This window comes from Drosophila santomea, chromosome 2R (assembly GCF_016746245.2).
Source record: "Drosophila santomea strain STO CAGO 1482 chromosome 2R, Prin_Dsan_1.1, whole genome shotgun sequence".
In the NCBI taxonomy this organism is placed as follows: Eukaryota; Metazoa; Arthropoda; class Insecta; order Diptera; family Drosophilidae; genus Drosophila; species Drosophila santomea.
Window position 1 is genome coordinate 15,996,596 of NC_053017.2, and position 21,146 is coordinate 16,017,741.

General features: G+C 40.6%; 1 protein-coding gene and 1 long non-coding RNA gene across 4 annotated transcripts; one reads left to right on the plus strand and one right to left on the minus strand.

Moving 5' to 3' along the window:
- Positions 1 to 159: 159 nt before the first annotated feature.
- Positions 160 to 17,435, minus strand: LOC120444871 (putative fatty acyl-CoA reductase CG5065). Of its 3 annotated transcripts, none has more exons than XM_039624847.1 (11): positions 17,284 to 17,435; positions 5,318 to 6,200; positions 3,628 to 3,744; positions 3,461 to 3,565; positions 3,256 to 3,399; positions 3,059 to 3,193; positions 2,876 to 2,996; positions 2,500 to 2,799; positions 2,272 to 2,404; positions 1,938 to 2,195; positions 160 to 1,840 (listed from the first exon to the last, which is right to left on the minus strand). In XM_039624847.1, exons 2-11 carry the CDS (start codon positions 5,729 to 5,731, stop codon positions 1,693 to 1,695), a joined length of 1,875 nt encoding a protein of 624 aa, XP_039480781.1. In that variant the 5' UTR covers positions 5,732 to 6,200; positions 17,284 to 17,435; the 3' UTR covers positions 160 to 1,692. The 3 variants fall into 3 exon arrangements, with proteins under 3 accessions (XP_039480781.1, XP_039480779.1, XP_039480778.1); XM_039624845.2 differs by lacking the exon at positions 17,284 to 17,435 and adding an exon at positions 12,416 to 12,744; XM_039624844.1 differs by lacking the exon at positions 17,284 to 17,435 and adding an exon at positions 6,873 to 7,013.
- Positions 17,436 to 19,963: 2,528 nt separating this feature from the next.
- On the plus strand, positions 19,964 to 20,602 carry LOC120444967. The gene is made up of 3 exons (XR_005615716.1): positions 19,964 to 20,088; positions 20,188 to 20,400; positions 20,459 to 20,602. It is a non-coding gene; the product is annotated as an uncharacterized LOC120444967 (long non-coding RNA).
- Positions 20,603 to 21,146: the final 544 nt, after the last annotated feature.

Here is a 21,146-nt window from a genome sequence, read left to right on the forward strand (position 1 = left end):
TGAGAACTAAAACTTTATATAGCTTACATTTGGATTGCATAGTTTTAGTTTCACGCCCCTGTCACGAAATTGTTATTATTGGATAGTTTCTATTTTTTTTCTAGAGGCTAAGTAAACGTTTCTATTTGGGAAAATAAAAAGAAGAACGCGTTGGTATAGTTGTATTATTATTTTGGAAGTGTATTTTATTGATGCACTGCAATTTACAAATCGCTTTAGAAATAAAACATAATAAATTCTAGGCATAACATAAGATATTTCATAATTGCACGAAAACGAACCCGAGAACGAACTATATATCCTGGCCGTAACCCGGCCAATATTAACTGGCCCATATCGATCAAACGAGACGGGAAGCAAAAGTCCAAAGTGGAGGAAGAGTTGGTTGATGACCCGATTTCCTACTGACTGGATGGAATGTTCTTACTATATGTGTCTTGGTTTCTGTGTTTTTATGTGTGTATGTGTTTGTATGTTTGTTTGTTTGTTTGTATAGGTTTTTGTGTTTTATTAATTTTAATTTATCGCATTCAAATATAAATTTCATAATCATGATTCTCTAATTGCGTTTCTCACAAAAAACTTCATTCATAGTTTATTTTTTGGAAACTCCATTTCTGGCTACGCTTAGATTTAGTTTTTAGGCTGCAAATGCTAAGAAATTATGTTTCTGATGTTTATATATAAATATATTTGTTGTTTTCATTAATTTATTATCGGTATGATTTTTTTTGTAGTTTTTTGCTTGTGTTTGGGCTTTTTTTCATATACATATACATAAATTGAATTTTGTATATCTCGAATTTTGTCTCCTGACGTATATAATTCCGCTCCTTCTGCTTTTTGTTTTATATAAATTGAAAACTTAATTGTAAATGTAAAAATGTTAAAACTACATTCAATTATAAATAATGTTGGTTTTTCTTGTCGTATTATTTATATGCAATGTTCGCTCGTTACGTAATAATATTTATAATTAATATTAATTAATTAGCATAGTTTACGTTACGTTTATGTAATTTTTAAAGCAATAACAAGCCATTTATTTTAATTTCATTTATTCTCTTCACTAATCATTGCTGAATTAATCGGTTTTGTTTGTCTTTTCAAATTTCTGGATTTATTCGTATAGGTTTGGATGTACTAATTCATGCAAACTGCTTCATCGTCGACGAGTCCCGACAATAAATTCACTCAATCCTCTTTGTCATTTTGCAAAACTGTGGAATTCTCCTCGACTTTGGGCTTTCTCCTTGCGCGTTTAAATTATTTCACAAAAATTGTACAATCTCGCAGAAGGAGAGAGATAAGTGGAGACAACAACCGACACCGGGCCCTCTCAACCTGTGACCTGTGACCTATAATTGCACCTGAATAAATGTGATGGATGCCATTTAGTTACCCCATTGCGTAATGTCAATATTTTAATGTTTAGTTAGCTGACGCTCCTTGTGTCGTGGTTTTTTGGATGTGTTGTGGCTTCTGCTGTTTACTCATTTGTAACATATATAAAAAATATGAATATAACTATTTGCTAAAAACCTCTAAGATGTATGCCATGTTAAAGCATTTAGCAATCGCAAAGAAGAGGATCCTCGCAGATCCTGCCAGATCCGGCCAGATCACAGCACATATACATATGTACGCAGCTGCTGTCTCCAAGCTTCCACACCGGTCGCCATCTGCATTTAATTACAAAAAGGGTATCAAGCGTGCCATCCTGAGCGCGTTCTCCAGGAAGGAGCTCCACAAGTCGTTCAGGCGCTTCGAGCGCGACATCAAAAAGCGCCAGGTGAGCAGCACCGCCACCACTTTGGTCAGCTGATGCAGATAGTAGAGCCTAAGGTGAGAAAATTCATATTTATTAATAACTTCGATAACTTCAATTTAAAACTGCAAATGATAATGATTCCTTTGAAAATGACTGCACTTCTCACCTGAGCATGCGTTTTCTGCTGGCCGGCAGCGATTCGGGTCGCTGCTTGAACAGGAACTCCCTGAAGCCCAGAACATAGCGCTCCACATACTTGTCCCAGTTGATGTGGCGCACGTCGAAGACGAAGATCTCGCGATCCTTGGGACTCAGCGTGTGCAGCAGGGCGTGGACGTTGTCGTCCTTGAAGCGCCATTGGCGTGTGGCAAAGTACTCGAGGCATTCCACAGCTTTGGCAATTTTATTTTGTACGTTGACAACGCTGTTATATTCATACACATAGAGATAATAGTATTAATGGTAGTAGCGCACTGAGGGGAGCGGCCGACTGAACTTACAATGGTTTCTTGCCCATGATTCTAGCCACACCGTCCAGAATGTAGGCCGGTAAAAAGTGCTTGGCTATACAATTCAGCGTGTTCATGGGGCGGTTCATGCGCAGGTCGCCAGTCGGATACCACAGGCAGCCCTCTGGGAAAAAAGGAAAACAGTAAACAATGTCCGTATAATTATAATGGTCACATTAGGGGATTATCTGGTCCGTTTGGCCATTCTCTTCTACTCACCCAGGGGATGCTTGCGCACACTCGTCATGGCGTGTTGGACAAACTCCGACCAGATGATGGGATTGCGCTGGCCGGTGCAACAATTGTAGATGAGTAGGTTATTTGACTTGCGGGTCGCTGTGCGCCAGGCGGCGGCAATCATCAGGTTAATCACAATATCGACAGGTACCATATCGGCCACATAGTTCTTCTCGCACATCATCGTGCGGAACATGCCCTTGGCCAGCGCCGAAACCAGGCCCGTTGGCCCATTGAAGTTGTCCACCCAACCGGCAAACGGCTCATTCAGACTGGCAGTCACTGCATAAAAATTACAAATATCATATTATTGGATCTATACATAAACGATGATATGTATAACATTTGCTCTACTCACCAATCGATGGCCTCACAATGGCAACGGGCAGATTACCAGCCTCCTTAAGTAACATATGCTCCGCTAAGGCTTTTGTAAACGTGTACGTATTGGGACGCTTGCCAATCAGGCGCGGTGTAAGCTTAAATATAAAAATCAATTCAATTATTAAATTATTAAAATATAACACTCAGAGTAACCGACCTGATCGAGTATATCCTCCGGAAGCCAGTTGATTAGTGAAATGATATCATCGGGATTGTAGGGCGGTGCGTAGATAACCTCGGACACATCGGTTCTATCGCAATTGCAATAGGCAGTGGATACATGGATTAGTGCCTGTAAAAGCGTTAATTGATTTAGAAATCGCCCCATATCCGTATACCATATCCCAGTCTTACGTCCAGTGACAGCATGCGATGGCAGAGCTCGACGAGGCGTTTCGTGCCCAGCATATTGATTGTGACAGACAGTTTGAGCTTCTCATCGAATTTCACAGTGGCAGCCGAGTGAAAGACAACGGAAACATTGCGACACAGTAGATTCTAAAACATGGAGAATCTCTATTAAAGTGCATTCCATTTAAACTACGATAAGATAACGCACCTGATCCTTTTCTGAAATACCCAGTTCCTCGGAAGTTATGTCGCCCGATATGGGTATGACTTTGCTGAGTTCCTTGGGCTTCTCCTGACGCAGTGATTCGAAGAGCTATGAAATGTTTACAATATTTTAATCCAATGCTTAAACACATCCAAAACTCCTTCACTCACTGGTGCATTTAGTAGTTCCGTAAGTCGAGCTGACACTTCTTGACCGCGTTTCGGTCGTATCAGTAGATATATATTCCTTATGTCCGGACATGAGCGCAGCAACTTCTCCACCAGAACCTGGAAATGGGGTACATCAGAAATCGAATAATTAATAGCGCCCCTCAGTCATTGAATATAGCCATTAACCATGTAAACGATTATTGTTACATGACACACACTTGACCCACTTCAGTGGTGTCTGCGGTTTGTCTTTACTTCACTCCAGTTGGTCGTGTGGTGCAGGGCATGTGAACCGCCCCGAAAACGATGTGAGAATTGTACTGGATTCCAGCGACTACAGGCCGGGTCAGACAAAAGGGGTAGTGGGTGGGTGGTTTCTGTGGGCTGTTAAGTGGGTGGTGGGCGTGCCAGGAGCACAAAATCGATGAACAACACACAGCACCACTGCGAGCTCAGAGTCTGGGCGGCGCCACTGCGATTTCATGTCATAATGACGCAGCCAGGAGCCAGCGACATGCAATATTTACAGAGAAAAAAATAGGGAGTGCATACGAATAGTTTTGGTGAACTAGTTTTGTCATTCGCATACTGACATGAAACAAAATTCTAGTCTCATCTACATACATATAGGGTTTGGATTTTAATTAAGAAATTCTGTTAACAAACTGCAAATCGCTTTTTCTCTCCGTGCATCTGTTTAACAATAGCTGGCACAAAAATTGGCACAACAGCCGCAGGATATATTCGGAACAGGGTACGGAACGGGTATTCCGCTGCACCACTTTAAGAACAATTAAGCGGAACTCGGAGTAGGAGAACCAGCCACACCAAATGCATAGACGCAGTCACAGTACTTGCATTATGAAGCTTTTGCATGGCAGGCGACGATGAGTCAACATCGTCTAGTGGAGCCAGCTCAACGTAACTCAAGCATTACGGCTTTAAAAATCAAATAAAAATGAAAAAAAAAAAAAACAAGCAAGCAAGCAAGCAAACCAAGTCAAGCACACACGCACATCGCACGCAAACAGCTAATACAAAGTGAATCTAAAATTCAGGGTGGCTAACCATCGAAACCACCCACCCAACACTTCACTCCATTCCACGACTTTTTGTTTATCAGCGCGCACACAAATATTTGTGCATATTTTATGACTGGAAAACACTTGGAGTTTTCAATCGAGCCCAACCAGGCCGCCGGGTTCAATAGTTCAATTCGGAGTCAATAAACACGAGGCGTATGCGTGACGTGAATAAAAGTGGCTCGCCAATGGCCCACAAAAGTATGCAATGAAAGTGGGCGGGTGGCTTTTAGGGCGGTAAAAATGAGAATAATGGAGTAAATGGGGGATAGTTGAGCCGAAAGCCTTACACTTGTATTGGGAAAAATGAGAAAATATGCAATAAGAGCCATGCTTACAAGGTTAAGTTATCTCTAGCAATTTACATTTAATAAATCAAAAAGATAATTTATCAATTTAAAACTATTTACTCTCTCGCACGAAATTATATTAAATTTTAAGTAAAATATTTAAGGCCGGATTACACAACCCAAATTGTATTCAATTAAAGAAATGATTTAATGAAATGAATACGGTAATCATTCGCAAATTAGATAGGCCAGTTATGTGCGCTTTCGTGATTACTTAAACCGTACTTAACTAATAAGATATACGATTTTAGAGCTCACCTTTCCCATAAATCCAGTTCCGCCTGTGATGAAGACACTGCGTCCCGCGTAAAACTGGGCGATGGGCACATAGCTGGTGTCGTCCGCCCGGAAGCGCTCGTAGGGCATCTGAAGGCCGTTGCTGCTGGGCGGCAAGGGCAGGGCCGTCGAGGACGCCACCGCCGCCGCTGAGGATGAGGACGCGGATGAGGTGGCTCCGCCGGAGCCCGCGTTCGATCCGGCCGCACTCGAACTGCCGTAGCCGGAGGAGGAGGTGGCCACGCTGGCGGCATGGGTTAGTCCGTTGGTTCGGGCCAAAGTGCCGTTGAGCAGCTTGGTATCGTGACTGTTTGCGGGCTGGGGGGCTGCGGACTGTTTGAGGCTGCTGTTTGGCGCTGCTTCCGTTTCCGTTTTGTTGGCTACCGCGTGTGACATGTTCGATTGTTGTGTGTGGTTTTGTCTATGTGTTTTCTTCTTCTTTTTTTGTTGTTCCTTTTTGTGTGCTATTATCCTGCGGTTCGAATCCTGCGCTTAAGTTAAATTAGGAAGCAGTTCTTTTTCATTTGCAGTGTGCGTTCAAGTTTCCAAGGGCGGTAGATCCCTTATATTCCTTCTTGCCGTCTAATAGATATACTTTCGGTTTGGAAGTAATTACTCTGATTTTCCCTATTTGGAAGCTGCTGAATTGTTCATAAAAATTTATTCAATTAAGTCCTTCGAAAAGCTAGTTGAAAATCCTTCTGTCGCCGTTGAACGTCTGTCCATGTTTCCATTAGTCGCTTGTCCTGGAGGTTGCTTTCGGTTGGTTTTGTACAAAAAGTGTTCAGCAGGTGTATCCTGTGGGTTGGGTGGGGGTGAACAAGACCGATTTCTTACAACTTCCGACGTTTAGTATCCTACTGAACTGTAAGACAAACCAAAACAAATTAATTAAAGGGATGCAAAGAGTTAAATGCTCACATAAGATTATCATGTTTTTCGTACAATAAAAGTATTTTCAAATGTTTAAACGAAAAAAAAAACAGTCATTGTTAAATTAACAAATTGGTAATTGTCACACACAATTTTAATTCAATTATTGCCGGTCAATAATCCTTTAATGATTTTTTGTTATCCGAGCTCGTACGTGAAAAGCTGCAAAACTTTGACACAATCATTAACCCTCTTCGTTCTCTATTAGCTTCTATACCCAATAAGCGACAAACAACAAATTAATGTCAAAGTAGAATATCCCTCGAAAGCCAAATCAAAGTGCTAGCAATATCCATCCAGCCTTCCATCCATCCACCTATCAAATTATATATCCATCAAAACGTCATTTATCCTTGGGACTTGGCTAAAATTAGCAATCATTTTGAGCCGCATCTGATTGGCAACCTAAATCCAAGCTATGACGTCTAAGAGCTTGGCAATCGGCCATCACAAAAAAGGATATGCAAATGACGTCGAAGGATATATATAATAGAGCACTCCACATCACAAATATTTTGAATAAAGTTATCCAATGCCCGCAATTGAATTTAACGCACAATAAAGCTAAGAATGCGAAATCCGCTTAATGCTTAAATCGGCTTACAAGGCGACAACTGAAAACCGAGAACCGAGAACTAAGAACTGAGAACTGAGAACTGAAAACTTAAGACCCGTCGAAACGAACCGAGGAGACGATACTGTCGATAGCAGTGACAGTTGGCGAATGCCCACTATATGTCTGGGAACACTTTATTCTATATTAAACGATTTTTACATGAGCCGAGTGGAGCTGCGCTTAGCTGCGCTCAGCCGAGAGATTCTATTGCTTTATGGCGACCCGCATGATCAAGTGCCACTTAAGAGTGTTTCACACGTCATAATATCTCCGCAGGTCCAAAGTTGCCCTGCGTTATGAAATCAAAGATCTACAGCCCCCCAAACACGATCCACCAACACATGGAGACATATTAAATGGAAAGAAAGATTGTTGGGTGTCTATGGGGTGGTGGTGGTGGTTCCCAGGAAATAGTTATAAACCTAAATAGGCATTATTAACCTTCGCGTAAAAGGGGCAGCACACTTAGCCAATGCAAACAAACGGTTCTAACCGACGTAGTTCCTAACTGTAGGGTTGTAAAAAATCCCTAATGAATTTGTCAACAAGCGTTGGTAACAAGTGAATCAACAGGGCCCTGGCTAAAAGGAAAAAACATATCAAATAAACAACAAATCTTATTTGTTTCGCCGCAAAAATCGCTTCCCTCCAAAGCGTCCACTATTTGGTTATTTGGTTGTCCGGTAAGGGTTTGACCTTCGAACCCCCTGCATCAGAAAGTATCCCCCCATTCTGCCATGTAATTCGCCAAATGCCTTGCTAATTGAATTTCAAATTTATTGTTGACCAAATATTGATCGTAACCAGGAAGCAGGGGAGTGAGTGTGTATCTTTCTGGCTAGATTGATTGGTAGTTCGATATACAGATATACTTATGGGGTGTGACGTCAGGCTGAGATACTGAGATACTGAGATACTAGTCACGTTGATGATGATGTTGGCTTAAAGCGTGGCGTTTCTTGAACGAATTTTTTGGGGGTTCAAACTACGTCTGCCCATGACTTTCACTTTTTATTTTTCGAACCTTTTGTAGGTCTCTGATTTTTTTCTTCTTCTTTTTCAAATATCTAAATTCCGCAATATTTTTTTCCCTCCATGTATTTAAATTTGTTTTTGTTGTTGTCGGTTTTTTTTTTTTGGTTAAACTTTCGTTTTCAATTTTTTAGTTTGTACCAAAATCAAACGCCACAGATGGCTGGCACTATTTATACTTTTTTGGTCATTTGCATTTGAGGGTATCTTTCGCGGATTTGGCATAAATACGGCGCTGCCCTGTTGCTGTTTCTCCATGTGGCCAAGAAATGTGTTAAGAAATTGGCACATTGGTTGTTTGTCTTTCGACCGGGAATTATCGAGTGTGGTGATGTTATCAAATCGCAGAGGGCCGGCCATATCCGCTGAACTAGTTAAGTCGCGGCTAAATAATTAAAGCTTAAACCAATTTGAGACGCGGCAATCACGGCGGCCTCATCACGTAACTGTAAATTTATCAATGAAGCCTCGAGTCGCTGAGACCTGGCCAACTTCGCCGACTGGTTCCTCTTCATTCTAAAGTGAAATTTCTTGAAAATCAACTTTTTCTCACCCTCCCCCCTCTGCTCGCACTTCTGTCTTTCCCGCTGTCCAACCAACTGCAACGAAAATTTGCGCGCCAGCGACAAGAGGCAAATGAACCGACCATCGAACCATCTCTTTGGCCCAGCCACGCCCCTATACCCCACCACCGCTCCCCACACCCGCCTCCCGCCCACCGCCCCACGGAGCGTGTTAACCAAACATGAAGACCGAAATGTATCTGCGTGTGTGCTGTTAAACGGTAAACATTCAACATTCAACCTGCCTTGACAAGGTAGTTACACACCAGTCTTCGCTGCCCGTGTATTGTCTGACCCATTTCCTATAATCGTGCCGCATTATCATCATCAGCAACCTCGTCATCGTCATCAGCATCGACTTGCCGGACATTTGGAAGCGACCGCTTCACCAATTGTACCCTACCCATACCCTTGATAGCTGACCATAGGTTTTCTGACAGAGTTATGAAGGAATACATTTTTCAGGGGTTTGGATTTACAGAAAAATATCATTTCATCAAGGAAACCAATATAAACCAATATAATTAACAAAAAAAATAAGACTGCTTTAATAAAATTAAGACACTAAATAGGATAAATAGTAATCAATCATTATTGCCCGTAATTAATTAGGATCCAGCGAGCTAATCGTTGACAAAAACGAATAATGATTATGGAAACAACTCATTCTGTTTACAGATTAGCAACTCATTTGACCTTTAACACACTTATAACGTGCGAGAACAAGTGTTGTTCAATTTGAGGGCGTCTGCTAACCACCTAGTACTACCTAATTACGTGAAACACATTGAGAATCTTAGATTTCAATAGACGTAAGAGGAACTTCCTCAAGGGTATTTCTTGTTTCGACCACATCCACAGTCGTGTGCTTCTCCCATGGTCGAAGACCCGTCTTTAGCCGCGTTTCTTCTTTGCTCTTTTCTACACTGTCTCCTCTCTTCGGGCCCTGCTGTTTCCTCATTTGGAGCTTGTTGCTTTCGGATTACGAGTCTTTAGCACTCAGGCCTTCGCCATATATATATATGGCGATATATATATATAAACTTACAGCCGCGTCGAATGCTTCCGCATGCGAACGGACTATCGTCTATAGGATGGCCGCAAAGATATAGTCGTACGAGCCGTGCGATTCTGAGGTGTATTTGTATCCCTTGGCGGCGGTGTCAACCTGTTTGTTTTGGCAATTTGGTAGCTCGTCTCGTTTACGGATGGGTTTCTTTCGCCTCGGACCGCATCGAATCGAACTGAATTGACCACAAACGAAAGTTCAAATATGCATTTTCACTTTTCAACAATGGGAGGCCCCTCATTATGTAAACCCGTAGACCTCGAGCCACGGCGGATGCTGGACAGATGTGTGTGGATATACTACATATACTCGTATGGACCCATTGTGACCCATGTGTGAGTGCGCATAATGGGTCTGTGCCCTCTATTCTATTGAACCTTTGAGTGAGGCTCTGGAATTGTGGCCTGTCCGGTTGTCACTGGCGGCCAGTGGTCGACTATGTCTGCTCTTGTGGTTATCGTAAGCTATCTATGCTTTGTGTGTAATTGAATAAATCTGTAGGGGGTTGGATAGAATGGATCTCGGATCTGTGGGATCTCCCTCCCACTGCCCATAATTCGTGTGGCTTGATTAACAAACAAAAGCGATCTCGCAGTTTACAGCATAAAAGTTAAATTTAACTGTGTATATAATGGGGGCTCCCCAGCCCCTTCACCTGTCCGTGGTACCCCCCATTCGGGCTAGTCAGCAGATTAGCTACCCAATTTAAAAGCTCAGCCTCCATCCCCCTCGCACCAACACGCGCTCGCTAGATATTAAATAATTCACAATTTTAATATACAGTTCATCTTATTTTTAGTCCGGTCACATGAGCAAAGACGTAATGTCTACTGGCTCAATTAAAACATTCTTTTAGTCGGGCTGCAATTAAAAGAGGTCTCTGTCGGCCAATTTGAATAATCAAAAACAATTTGGGCTTTGCAATTGTAAGATTAAGATTTATGGAGGACTAGACCTTAAGATAAGATCCATTTCATATAAGCTGTGAACTGTGAAACGAGGTCCATTCATATGAGAGTTCAAGTCTGGAACTCAAAATGCATTTCAATTAGGTGGCAGCTCAGAATATAATACAAAGTGCAATTAGCAGGGCACACAAGGTGATAGACTTAAACAACTAATGCACATGCTTATGCTAGATCGTAATAGTAAAAATTCAGGTTTATAGGGAATAATAGCATGCTTGGGTACACTTTTTATTCATATGTGTACAATATGCAAAATAGGAACAAGTCGGAGTACTTTTTATCTAAAATTGTTTAATGTATAATGTATAATATGCATATGTATAATATGCAAAATAGGAACAAGTCTGAGTACTTTTTATCTAAAAATATCAGTTTCATGTGAAGCCACATATGCTAATCACTTAGGAATTTGTTTAATTGTTGGAGGAATATGAAATGTAACCTATTGGTAAATATGCCAGGTAAACAAAATATGGACATTTCTGTGCCTTATTTATTGTTGTGAAGTTTTCAGATAAATACAATATCTGTGGTACACGAAGTCGTCAAAATAAAGAGATTTCGAGGAAGATTCGGCAGTTACCAAAAAAAAAAACCTCGCACCGAGCTTTACGTCACAGGCCTGCGAAAGTGTGAGCTCAATAAACAATCGATCTGAATGCCAAGTGGCTGGCTTAATGGCTCCGTAACCCATTTTGAGTATGACCATTAGCCCCGTGGCCAAGTAGAATGAATCTAGCCCAGAGTTGCGAAAGTGAAAAAGAAATTCGAGGGGGCGCTCTGGTAGGCCAGGCACGTAATCAATAGAAAAATGTCGCCTTCTCGAACGCGGGAGATAGCGCAGCCGATACTGAAATACCGATACTATATGCCATATTAACGTATTCGACCAGGCCGTATTGACTGTGGCAATAATTTCAGCTGAGCTCAGCGCTTGCTGTCGATGCATTTGCGCATGCGTCCACTCATTTCACTTCGCTCCATTCCACTCCCAGCCAGAAATGTGGGTCAAGTCAATGTGGGTTCGCAATTATGACACATTGTCCGCGTCCGAGAGACAGATATTTAGCCCACAAAAAAACAGAAATCGGTGTAATGATATTTGTAAATGTAAAAATTAAATAAACAATCGACCGACCGCCGCTGCCCCACTCATTTTACTGCAGTGTCTTTGAAGGGTTTTTTGGCTTTTTGGCTATTTGGTTTTTTTGTTTCGGTTTTTGGTTTTTCTTTTTTGCAATCTGAGATGTAGTATCTTTGTGGCAGTAAGTGTGTGTGGCCATGATCCATGTTTATTTATTATGCTCCAACGTCTTTCTGCTGTCGTTATCGTTTTCATTTTCGTTTTCGTTGTCGCTAATCGTTGTCTCGTCTGTGTGCAAATTTTATTTGTAAATATGCAATGATTAATATTACAAATATACAGCAACAAAAATTTCGAAAATATTAGTTGCCTCTTGAAACTTTCTCGCAGCAACAGCCTGCATATTACTACAGGCGAACTTCTATAAACTGAACCTCCACGTGACTGTTAATTCATACTTTTATTCGATTCTGAAATCATGGACTTCAAAAGCGCATCAAATTGTATTTGGTGATGGAATTTTAATGGTTTTGAGATTAATAGCTTTTAACATAAAAACTGCATGTTTGTACATGTACCTTACATCAAAAAATTTTGAGCGCCAATTTTAAATGGGGTCATTGCCTGGGAATATCTATAAAGTTCTTAAAAAGTATTATTATAAAACTGCTCAACGCCGCGCGATATATTTTCGAAGCTGCACGGCAGTTGAACGTTTTAACGTGGGTCAAATATTAGCTAAAACTGAAATTGCATAATCCGACCAAAAAGGAAACAGCTTAAATATTTGTGGGCCAAGCCTGGCTTGCACTTACTTGTCAGGCAAACATGAAGCCGATGCTATTGGCTCTAATCGAAGACGCTGAAGATGCTGCAGCAGCAAGTCGTGTTTGCATTGACTTGATTTGATTTTTCCCACTTTGTTTTTCCGAGAAGCCCCGAATTTAGGTCATTGACATTGGGGGGACTTGCGAATTCGTTTGTTGTGATTTCCGGTTTTGCGGAACTTTTGACACTTGCGGTGTTTTTGCTGGCCGTTCGATCGCGTTGAAAAAAACTGAGAACGATAGAACGCGAAAACTATTTTGGTAGACAATTCTTTATTTCGTTGTTGACACTACTGGCAAGGCAAGATACGATGATACCGATAACTATGCCCACTCCTGACACACTAAAAAACTCGAGACCGAAATTCTGCTTCTGCTGCTGCTTTTGCTGCTTCTTCGTCTTCGTTGGTAGCCCCCAAGAAATTTCTCCAAATATTTTCACTTTTGCGAGAGAGTGCGAAGAGAGGAAAGACGAAGAATGACCGTTGCGCAGGCGCAAAGAAATCAAGCGACCGAGAGAGGGAGAGTGCGTGAGAGAGTTGACCGTTCTTTGCCCGCTTTCTTAACTTTATTAACTGCTTTTCTTTACCATATACTATATGTACACATATATATATTTATATATATATATATATATATACGAAGTGTGATCTTTTAGCGACGCGTCCGCTTCGTCGGCCGTTTGGAACTGAACTAAACTTGGCCCTCAAAGAAGTGAAAGATTTATGCAGTCGGCTTCAAAGCTGCGCTGCCAAGAAAGGCGCACAAAAGAAAGCAGCGCGAAGAGAGAGCGGCGGACACGTAGATTTCTGTTGCGAGATTTGTGATGCCATATGTATTTGAGATCCCCAGAAGAGAGCGAAAAAGAGAGCGACGCCGACTGAGGCAGCGTGCAACAAGCTTTAATTGAAAAAGCCGCAAAAGAACGGTGTGTGTGGAAAACAAGTCGTGGAAAACCGAAAACCGGAGGAGGAAGAGAAGAAATTGGATATGTGGTCAGGCACTGACATTGACCACTCACACAGACGCCGGCAGCGACGCCGGCAGATCCGAAAGAGGTCAAAGTACACTTCAGCAGTATCAGGTATCTGCCGCTGCCTTTGTGTGCGTGTGCATGCATAATCTTGCACTTGCCACCAGGTAACAGTTAACACGAAAACATAGCCAAACACCAACGGCCAAATTGACCAAAAAAACTTTCGTGTCTAATTGAAAGGCAGGTCACACTTGCGGTTGGAAAAAGGGTAAACGAGTGGGCGGGGAGGTGATTAATTCACCACAGTTAACTGCAAGAACTAATCGAGTACACTGAAAAACAAATGTTAGGCAATTTTAAAATGTTCCATAAACCCTTGCAAAAGATTACAAAATGAAGTACACAACCAATTAATAGTATTATGTCAGACAAAAAATTTTATAATTCTCATTACTATAAATGAACAAGTCTTATACTTAATGTAATTTATAATTTAATAAATAATAGTGCTCTGAAAACTTGTTCTCGAAACTAGCAATCAATAATAATTTCTCAGCTGGAAACAGCTTTTCACTTATCAATAGGAATTATTAATGATGTAATAGAACTTGTGTTCAGAGTGATTGATGTTCAATTATGCTTTATCATATAACGGGTGTTTTTTTTAGAGGTATAGAACTTTAAGTTGGCATTACTGTTCAAGATGGCGACCGATTTAACAGCTGTCAAGTGATTTATTCTCAGTTTGGTTTGGCAATTCGTCATGCGTGCTTACAAAATCCAACTCGTGCAAGAATTGAAACCAAACGATCATCAAGCAAGGCGTAGATTCGTCGAATGGGCCCAAAACGAGATTGCTGTTGTTCCCGATTTTTCATAAGCCTCCAAGATCTTGTGATTTAACACCGCTAGACTACTTTTTGTGGGGCTATGTAAAGTCATTGGTCTATGCGGATAAGCCACAAACGCTAAACCATTTGGAAGACAACATTCGCCGTGTTATTGCCGATATACGGCCAAATGTTGGAAAAAGTCATTGCAAATTGGACGTCCAGATTGGACTACATCCGAGCCAGCCGTGGCGGTCATATGCCAGAAATCATATTTAAAATGTAATGCCACAAGATTATCTTTCATGTCAATAAAATTCATGTCAATCGAATAATCCATCGTTGTTTTATTGCAATTTAAAGTTCTATACCTCTAAAAAAAACACCCTATACTATACTTCATGTAAGTAATTGATTAAAGTATGACTTAAAATGAGTTAAACGGCTTTAAAACACATACAAAGAAGGCAATATCTGAAGGTTAGATACCTTCATTACCAATTACCAGGTTACATTTGCACTTAGGGATTGGCGTAGCCACTTTCATTCATACTCAACAGACCTACTATTTTGGTCATTGAAACCTAAGAGAGTCCATGCAAACAAACACTTTGAAAAATAGCTTAGCAATGAATCACTTAGTGAGAAAAATATCAGCGATGTACGTACGTCATCAATACCTTTTAGCGAAGTAACACACTTAAGTATAGTATATATTCGAAATTTCAAATAGTAATACTTTAGATGCGTAAACAGACACCATGTGTTTATAACTTTTTGACTAAGTCACACAAAAGTGTTTGTTTTCTTATTAAAGGGCGCACGGAAATGATTTTTTTGGTGTGCGGAGGGCGTGTTTCGTAGATTTGACTGCCACGTGCCCCCCAAAAATCCCTCTAAGTGCGCTGGCAAACATTTGAGTTTTTAATTGATTTTGCATACACTTCTCACATTTTGCGAGCTCTGCTCAAGCTCCATCCCGAAAATAAGCCAAACAATAGCGGAAACTACTCTCGAAATAGACGACTTAGCCAAGCGTGGCTAGGTCCACCCATCCCACACTCTCCCATATTTTTCTAGCAGTGCAAAAACCAAGCAAAAGTTTTGGCCAACCCAAGGAATTTCTTTTGTAGAAGATGAAAAGGGAAAATGGTAATGGATGGAAACGAAGAGGCTGGGCGAAAAACCAATCGATTGCCTACTTTTAGGCTGAGCGAATAAATTCTCATCTGACCGGAAATGGGCCAGCATAAAACAAAACTTTCCTCAGTGACAGGCAATACTCACATTAAAAAGGGGGATTTCCGCAAAATTGTAGTAATGGGAAATTCGGGAAAATTAATGGCCCATAAAGCTTTTTATGCTTTGAAATGCGATAATTAGTTCGTTCTATTTATGTTTTCTATAATTTATTGTTAAAGTTATGAATTACATTAGAAGACTTGTTCGATTTCAGATGATTCAGGTATGAAATATGAAAATTTTTATAAGCAGCATGGTTTTCATCGCAGTCACTCAAACGTCACACTTTGGGGACTTAATGTATGTATGTACAAACCAGCAGGCACCCCTTATCAAGTGCTTTGTTCATTTTTATATTTTTTTTTAATTACACAAAGTTACGGCATTAGATGGCGCCCTGTTGACAGGACCTGCTCATTCTCATTCTCGTCCTAGTCCTCGTCCATTTTATTTTTCCATTTTCTCGGCTGTGAAATGGCAAGCACTCACACACATGGTCAAGGGGGAGCGGGTTTTGGGTTGGGGTAGCATAGTAAAATCGAGGGGGAGGTAGACAACAAAACGGGGAAAATGACATAATGCACTTGAAATGTTATCGCCTTGCTGTCGAGTGCAATAATACACTCGCACACACACTAGCACACACACTGGTCGGAAAAATGCGGATTAAATACAGATTATTTATGAGACCCATTAATGGGCAGGTTGTCAGCAGCTCTATTCATCTCGGGGCATACTTTCGGGCTTACTTTCCGAGCACACACCAACACCTCTTCTGAATTTCCCCAAAAGTTTTCCGGGCGCGATGCCACTACTCACACATCGCTTCGTTTTTATGCAATATCAGCTCAGTCTTTGGAATTTTTTCTGCACTTTTCGCGTTTTTTATGAAACATTTTCAACGTTTTGGGTATAATGTAAGCGTTATCTGAATTTTATTTAATTTTCTGTGAGATATATAATGAAACTTTCGGGGAAAATACTCGCGTCGACCGCCTTGAAAATCAATTGGAAAATGCCTGTTTCATTTTTTTCCTTGCCAAGCTCCCCAAGATTATTTCACGCGCCTGCTCTCGTTTCGAGAGAGATGTGTAGCAAAGTCTCAAGAGAAGAAAGTTGTCCCGGAGAAGAGCGAAATACACTCTTTGGCTACCATTTTCTGCTACTATTTTTCTGGGCGTCTGCCGGCTTTTCCGGGGGGTTGTTGGCAGCTTATATAATGGCTAACCAGCTGACTCAACATCTCTATTGGTTTTTCGATAAGATAGGGCTTTATCTCTCGGCTGTATCAGTTCAATATTAGGGTTACCTACAACGGTGGTTAATTAAGTAATTTTCTAGGAAAACTCGTTGCAATATTAGGCATAGTTTCAGGCTGAATGCCTGTTTTCCGCGCATCAAAGCTCAGCAACACTGGCTTTTCACTGACTCTTCGCTGCTTTTCTCCTGGCGCGCTCTCTTTCCGGAAAGCTGGTCTGCTCTTTGGCGGAAACGCGAAACGGAAATGTCAGATTTTCTGCTAAATTTTTTACAACCATCGACGCCAAAAAGCAGCGACATTCTCCGGATGAGATAATAAACCCAGCGACATACATTTTTTTATTGGGAGCAAGGGGGTCCCCCATGGCAGGGGCTGCTGCTAAAAGGGGGCTAAAAATAAACGGCGAGCAAAAAAAAATGGGACACAGAAATATGCTCAAACTAGGCCACAAAAATTGGCTAAAAATAAAGGAGGAAATGAAAATGAGGTCTGTTGGGTTCGGAAAAGACCCCAGTTTTCTTCTTTTTTTTTCAGGGCGTGTACGTACCGGCTCCAAAACGAAAGTGAGGTTAGAAACGTGTGCGGATGCTGCGGCAATTTGAACTGAACTGGATTTATCCGGGAAATGGGGATTTTCCTATTTGCTTGCGGTAATTAATTGCTTGCTATTTGGCATCACACTCACTCACACACGTTACCAGGCATTTCGCGTCGCGTTTGCTTCCTTTTTCTAACAATAACTATTTTATTTTACCCTTTGAACAGCCTTATGTCGTTTAGTGGGGGAAATGTACCGTTTCCTTCGACGGAAAGAAGAGAGCAGCACTGCTCGAAATGCGAAATGTGACTGAGGCAGAAAGAAGAAGCTTCTGGCGACCGAGCCGCCTGCGATTCTCACCATTAATACCGCTCTCTCACCGCTCAGCTCTCACTGTGGCACTCACTCTCCTTTCACCTTTCTCCACCCTCTGAGGTAACGGTACTTCTCCCTTCTTTTTTCGGTGGTGCGTTAACGGCAATACAAACACGCTCTCTTTTGCTTTCTGGGGGCTGATATTGCTATGATTTTTCCACCACCTTGGCCGTTTTTTCTATTGAATGAAATCCACTTTGGTCTAGTTCTTCTTCCTTTCCGCTCCTGTGCTTCTTCTAGCCGCTTTTCCTGCGCCTGCGTTGACCAACGAAAATAGCCGATTGTCGGGCAGCAAACACAGAAACTGATTTCTTGCACTTTCGCACATTTGTGCCGCACAAATAGTCAACGAAGCACTCAAATCACCGCTTGCTGCGATTTCAAATAACCGCCAGTGCTGCCCACCTGCGTCAAAGCGGCGTTGCCATTGCGCGGGCTTTTCAAACAGCAGCAGCAAAGCATCAGAACTGTTTAGAACTTATTTTCATTTAAAGCTTTATATAGTTAGGAAGTGGATAAAATTGATAAGCAATTATGTTTCAAGACAGTGAAAAAAAAATAAGTTAATTTATTTACCTAATTATTTACTTGCTTATACGAAACATAAACTGTTATAACCACAAGTACCGCATAAAACATATAATTAATTTTATTGTTATGTATAGTTTTATTAATTATTTCATAATTATTTTGTATTTTATAGAAAGTTACGTTTTCCCACTTTTATCTAAGAATCAATTTGATAACATATCTCCATTGTATAGCAATCTTGGTGTCACAACCTTCGGCGAACCAAATATTTGGACAATAAGCAAGGTCGCCAGCCGATTGCAGTGCACGCAACATAAATGTGAAAATCAAAACATAAAGGGGACAAAAACAAACCAAAAATGCATTGTCATTTGGGGACGGCGGGGCCTTAAGTTGTCGGATATATGGGTAAAGGGGTGTGGGCTGATGACTGCTATGCCACTCTGCATATTAATCAACTTTAAAATACATTAAGATAAATGAACAGGGAAATACTCAGGTGGAAATGTCCAATGCTCTAGAGGGGAATATAATTGATATATCCCGAATAAAATAAATGAAAACGGTTACTACGTGCAACTAAGTCAAAATACTAGATTAACTAATAATACAACATTTAACATATAATCAGCTGTGGCTTATGACATGGATGTATAATTAAAAATGTCTTAATAATCATAGTAAGCTTATGAAAATAAATAAAAAGTACGTTTAGAAAAATTAGCAAATTAATATTTGATTATAATGTCTTCAAGAGGCTCACTTAGAAAAATCCAATCAAAATGTTGTAAGTGGCTTAAAGCTTCACGAATATGCCAAATCCATTATTATTTTAGCGTACCCCTTCAACCGATCCACAAAGAGGGTATTACCGGAGACAAGCGACTTTAAAACGATAACAAATAGGTGAGACATCGGCAAACAGACAAACAGACAAAAAACGAATTTGAAATGAAAACCAACGCCGAGCTCATTACTCATGCGCACTGGATGACGTCGTTTTTGTGAGCCCAAAGGGGCTTTTGACCAAGCCCCAACTCGATTGCTCCTCAAGATCCCCCATCTTCAGCGCCACTTCTTAACCTGCTCCACTGCAGCCGAGTTGCAATGACGGGGCATTAAAAAAATGTGAGCGAGCCGTGAAAAATCGCAGCTAGTCGTCATGACTAGCAGCCAAGTAGCGCTGACTAAGTGGACGTGCGATTAACTAACAAGAGCCTTTTTTGCGGTTTTCTGCTACCGAAGTTGGGTGTTATAAGTTTATTGTAGGGAAATTAAATTGAAGACACGTTGGCAGGCACTTGAGATTGATATGATTGGAAATTGCATCGCTAATGAGCCTAATTGATTTGCTTGTGGCTTCGGCTGAGATAGAGTTGAGAGAAAATGTACAAAGGCAAACAAAGGTATTTCATATGAGCATTCAAATAGCCAACAATGGGTAATTGACATTCTTTTCTACAGAGAAAAAAATATATATCCATGATAATTCACCAAGTTCAGGAATTAATAATAATGTAAAAGTTAAATTGGCAACCAATTAATAAATATAAATTAAGACATATACTTATTAAAAAACGAGTTAGTACCAACAAATTAAAAAAGGTTTAGCAACGTGTAATTATTGCGGTGCTACCAACATATATATTACTTTTATGTTAATTTAATAGATTGTAGCTGTTGAGGTTCTTCCCTGATAGATCAAAGCAACACGATTGTTTGCGTTGTCAGTTTTGAGCAGCGGTTTCCTCTTCCTTGTAATTTTCCACTTTCGGCCCTTCTCCTCTCATTTTGACCACATAAGGGAACTTTTCCTTGCGTGTCGCCCAAATTATTGCCAATTTGGACAATTGTTTTTTCGGTTAGGCTAAGAGTCGTAGCCCTGAAACACCTGTAATTACCGCTCAGGTGTGTACCTGACACCCTGGGCGTTTTCTGCTGCTTAGGCCTAATACTCTGGCTTCAGTATTTACCATTTTATGATGCTGCCTTTTTACCAACATCTAGGCCAACTGCAATTGAACCCGTCCGAGGGGAAAGAGTTTAGAAAGCTGCCAAGAGATGAAATACCGTTTAGCTGACAGTTTTGTAATACTCCGCCCACTGATTTGCATTTCGCGCTGGAATTATCAAGGGGCCATCACTCAATTATCCGAACACATCGTTTTGCATAATTAGACAATGAATATCGTGATTGGCAACACCTCATGCGATCCACTGGTAATTTTCCTACCTTATAATGCCCTCATTGACACCAAAATCAAATTATTAAATTCAGCAGAATATATGTACTCGTATACCTGGCCGCAATAAATTCGAGATGTCAGCAAACTTCTTCGTGTGCCTGCAAATAAAAGAACAGGAAGCAAGAACAAAAAAACAAGGTAGAAAAGTGAAAATTTCGCAAAATTGGCTACAATTTCACAGGGGATCGTTTTTTAAATTGTAGAATACTTTTTTTGCGGCTAAACTCTTTCTATGTTTTGACTCTTTTAAACTCTTATGTATGTACATTTTTAAGACCGTGTTATCTTAAAAATACTGCACATTAGTTTTATCAGAGACCATGAAGGAATAATATTTTGTAGGCAATTTCATATTTAAAGTAATATTAAACATTAAGTTAATTGGTTATCAACTTCAATTTGGGTATTATATGCATCAGAAAGCGAACATTTTAAATTGATGCGCAATCAAATAAATTACTACACTCATAGATATATTATAAAAATGGCCAAATCTTAAGCCTCATTTTTATATACTTATAGAACTGATCATACTGATTCCTTTAACCTGAAAAGTTTCTTAATTGTCTTAAGGACTCTATACTAAGCTTTACTTTTTTTTGATTCCTTGAAGTACTTTAAGCCCAGTATTTACGCTCAAGTAGCCAAGCCCCACTCACTCCGAGCCAAGTCTGCGAACCAATGGCATTGCCAGATCCACTCAACAGATACCACGCACTC

Excerpts from the sequence above, each read along its gene's own strand:
- LOC120444871 (XM_039624847.1), bottom strand. The coding sequence starts at position 5,731 with ATGTCACACGCGGTAGCCAACAAAACGGAAACGGAAGCAGCGCCAAAC. Across the intron at positions 3,194-3,255 it reads ATCGCATGCTGTCACTGGAC|GCACTAATCCATGTATCCAC; the intron begins GTAAGACTGGGA and ends ACGCTTTTACAG. Across the intron at positions 2,997-3,058 it reads CGGAGGATATACTCGATCAG|CTTACACCGCGCCTGATTGG; the intron begins GTCGGTTACTCT and ends TTTATATTTAAG.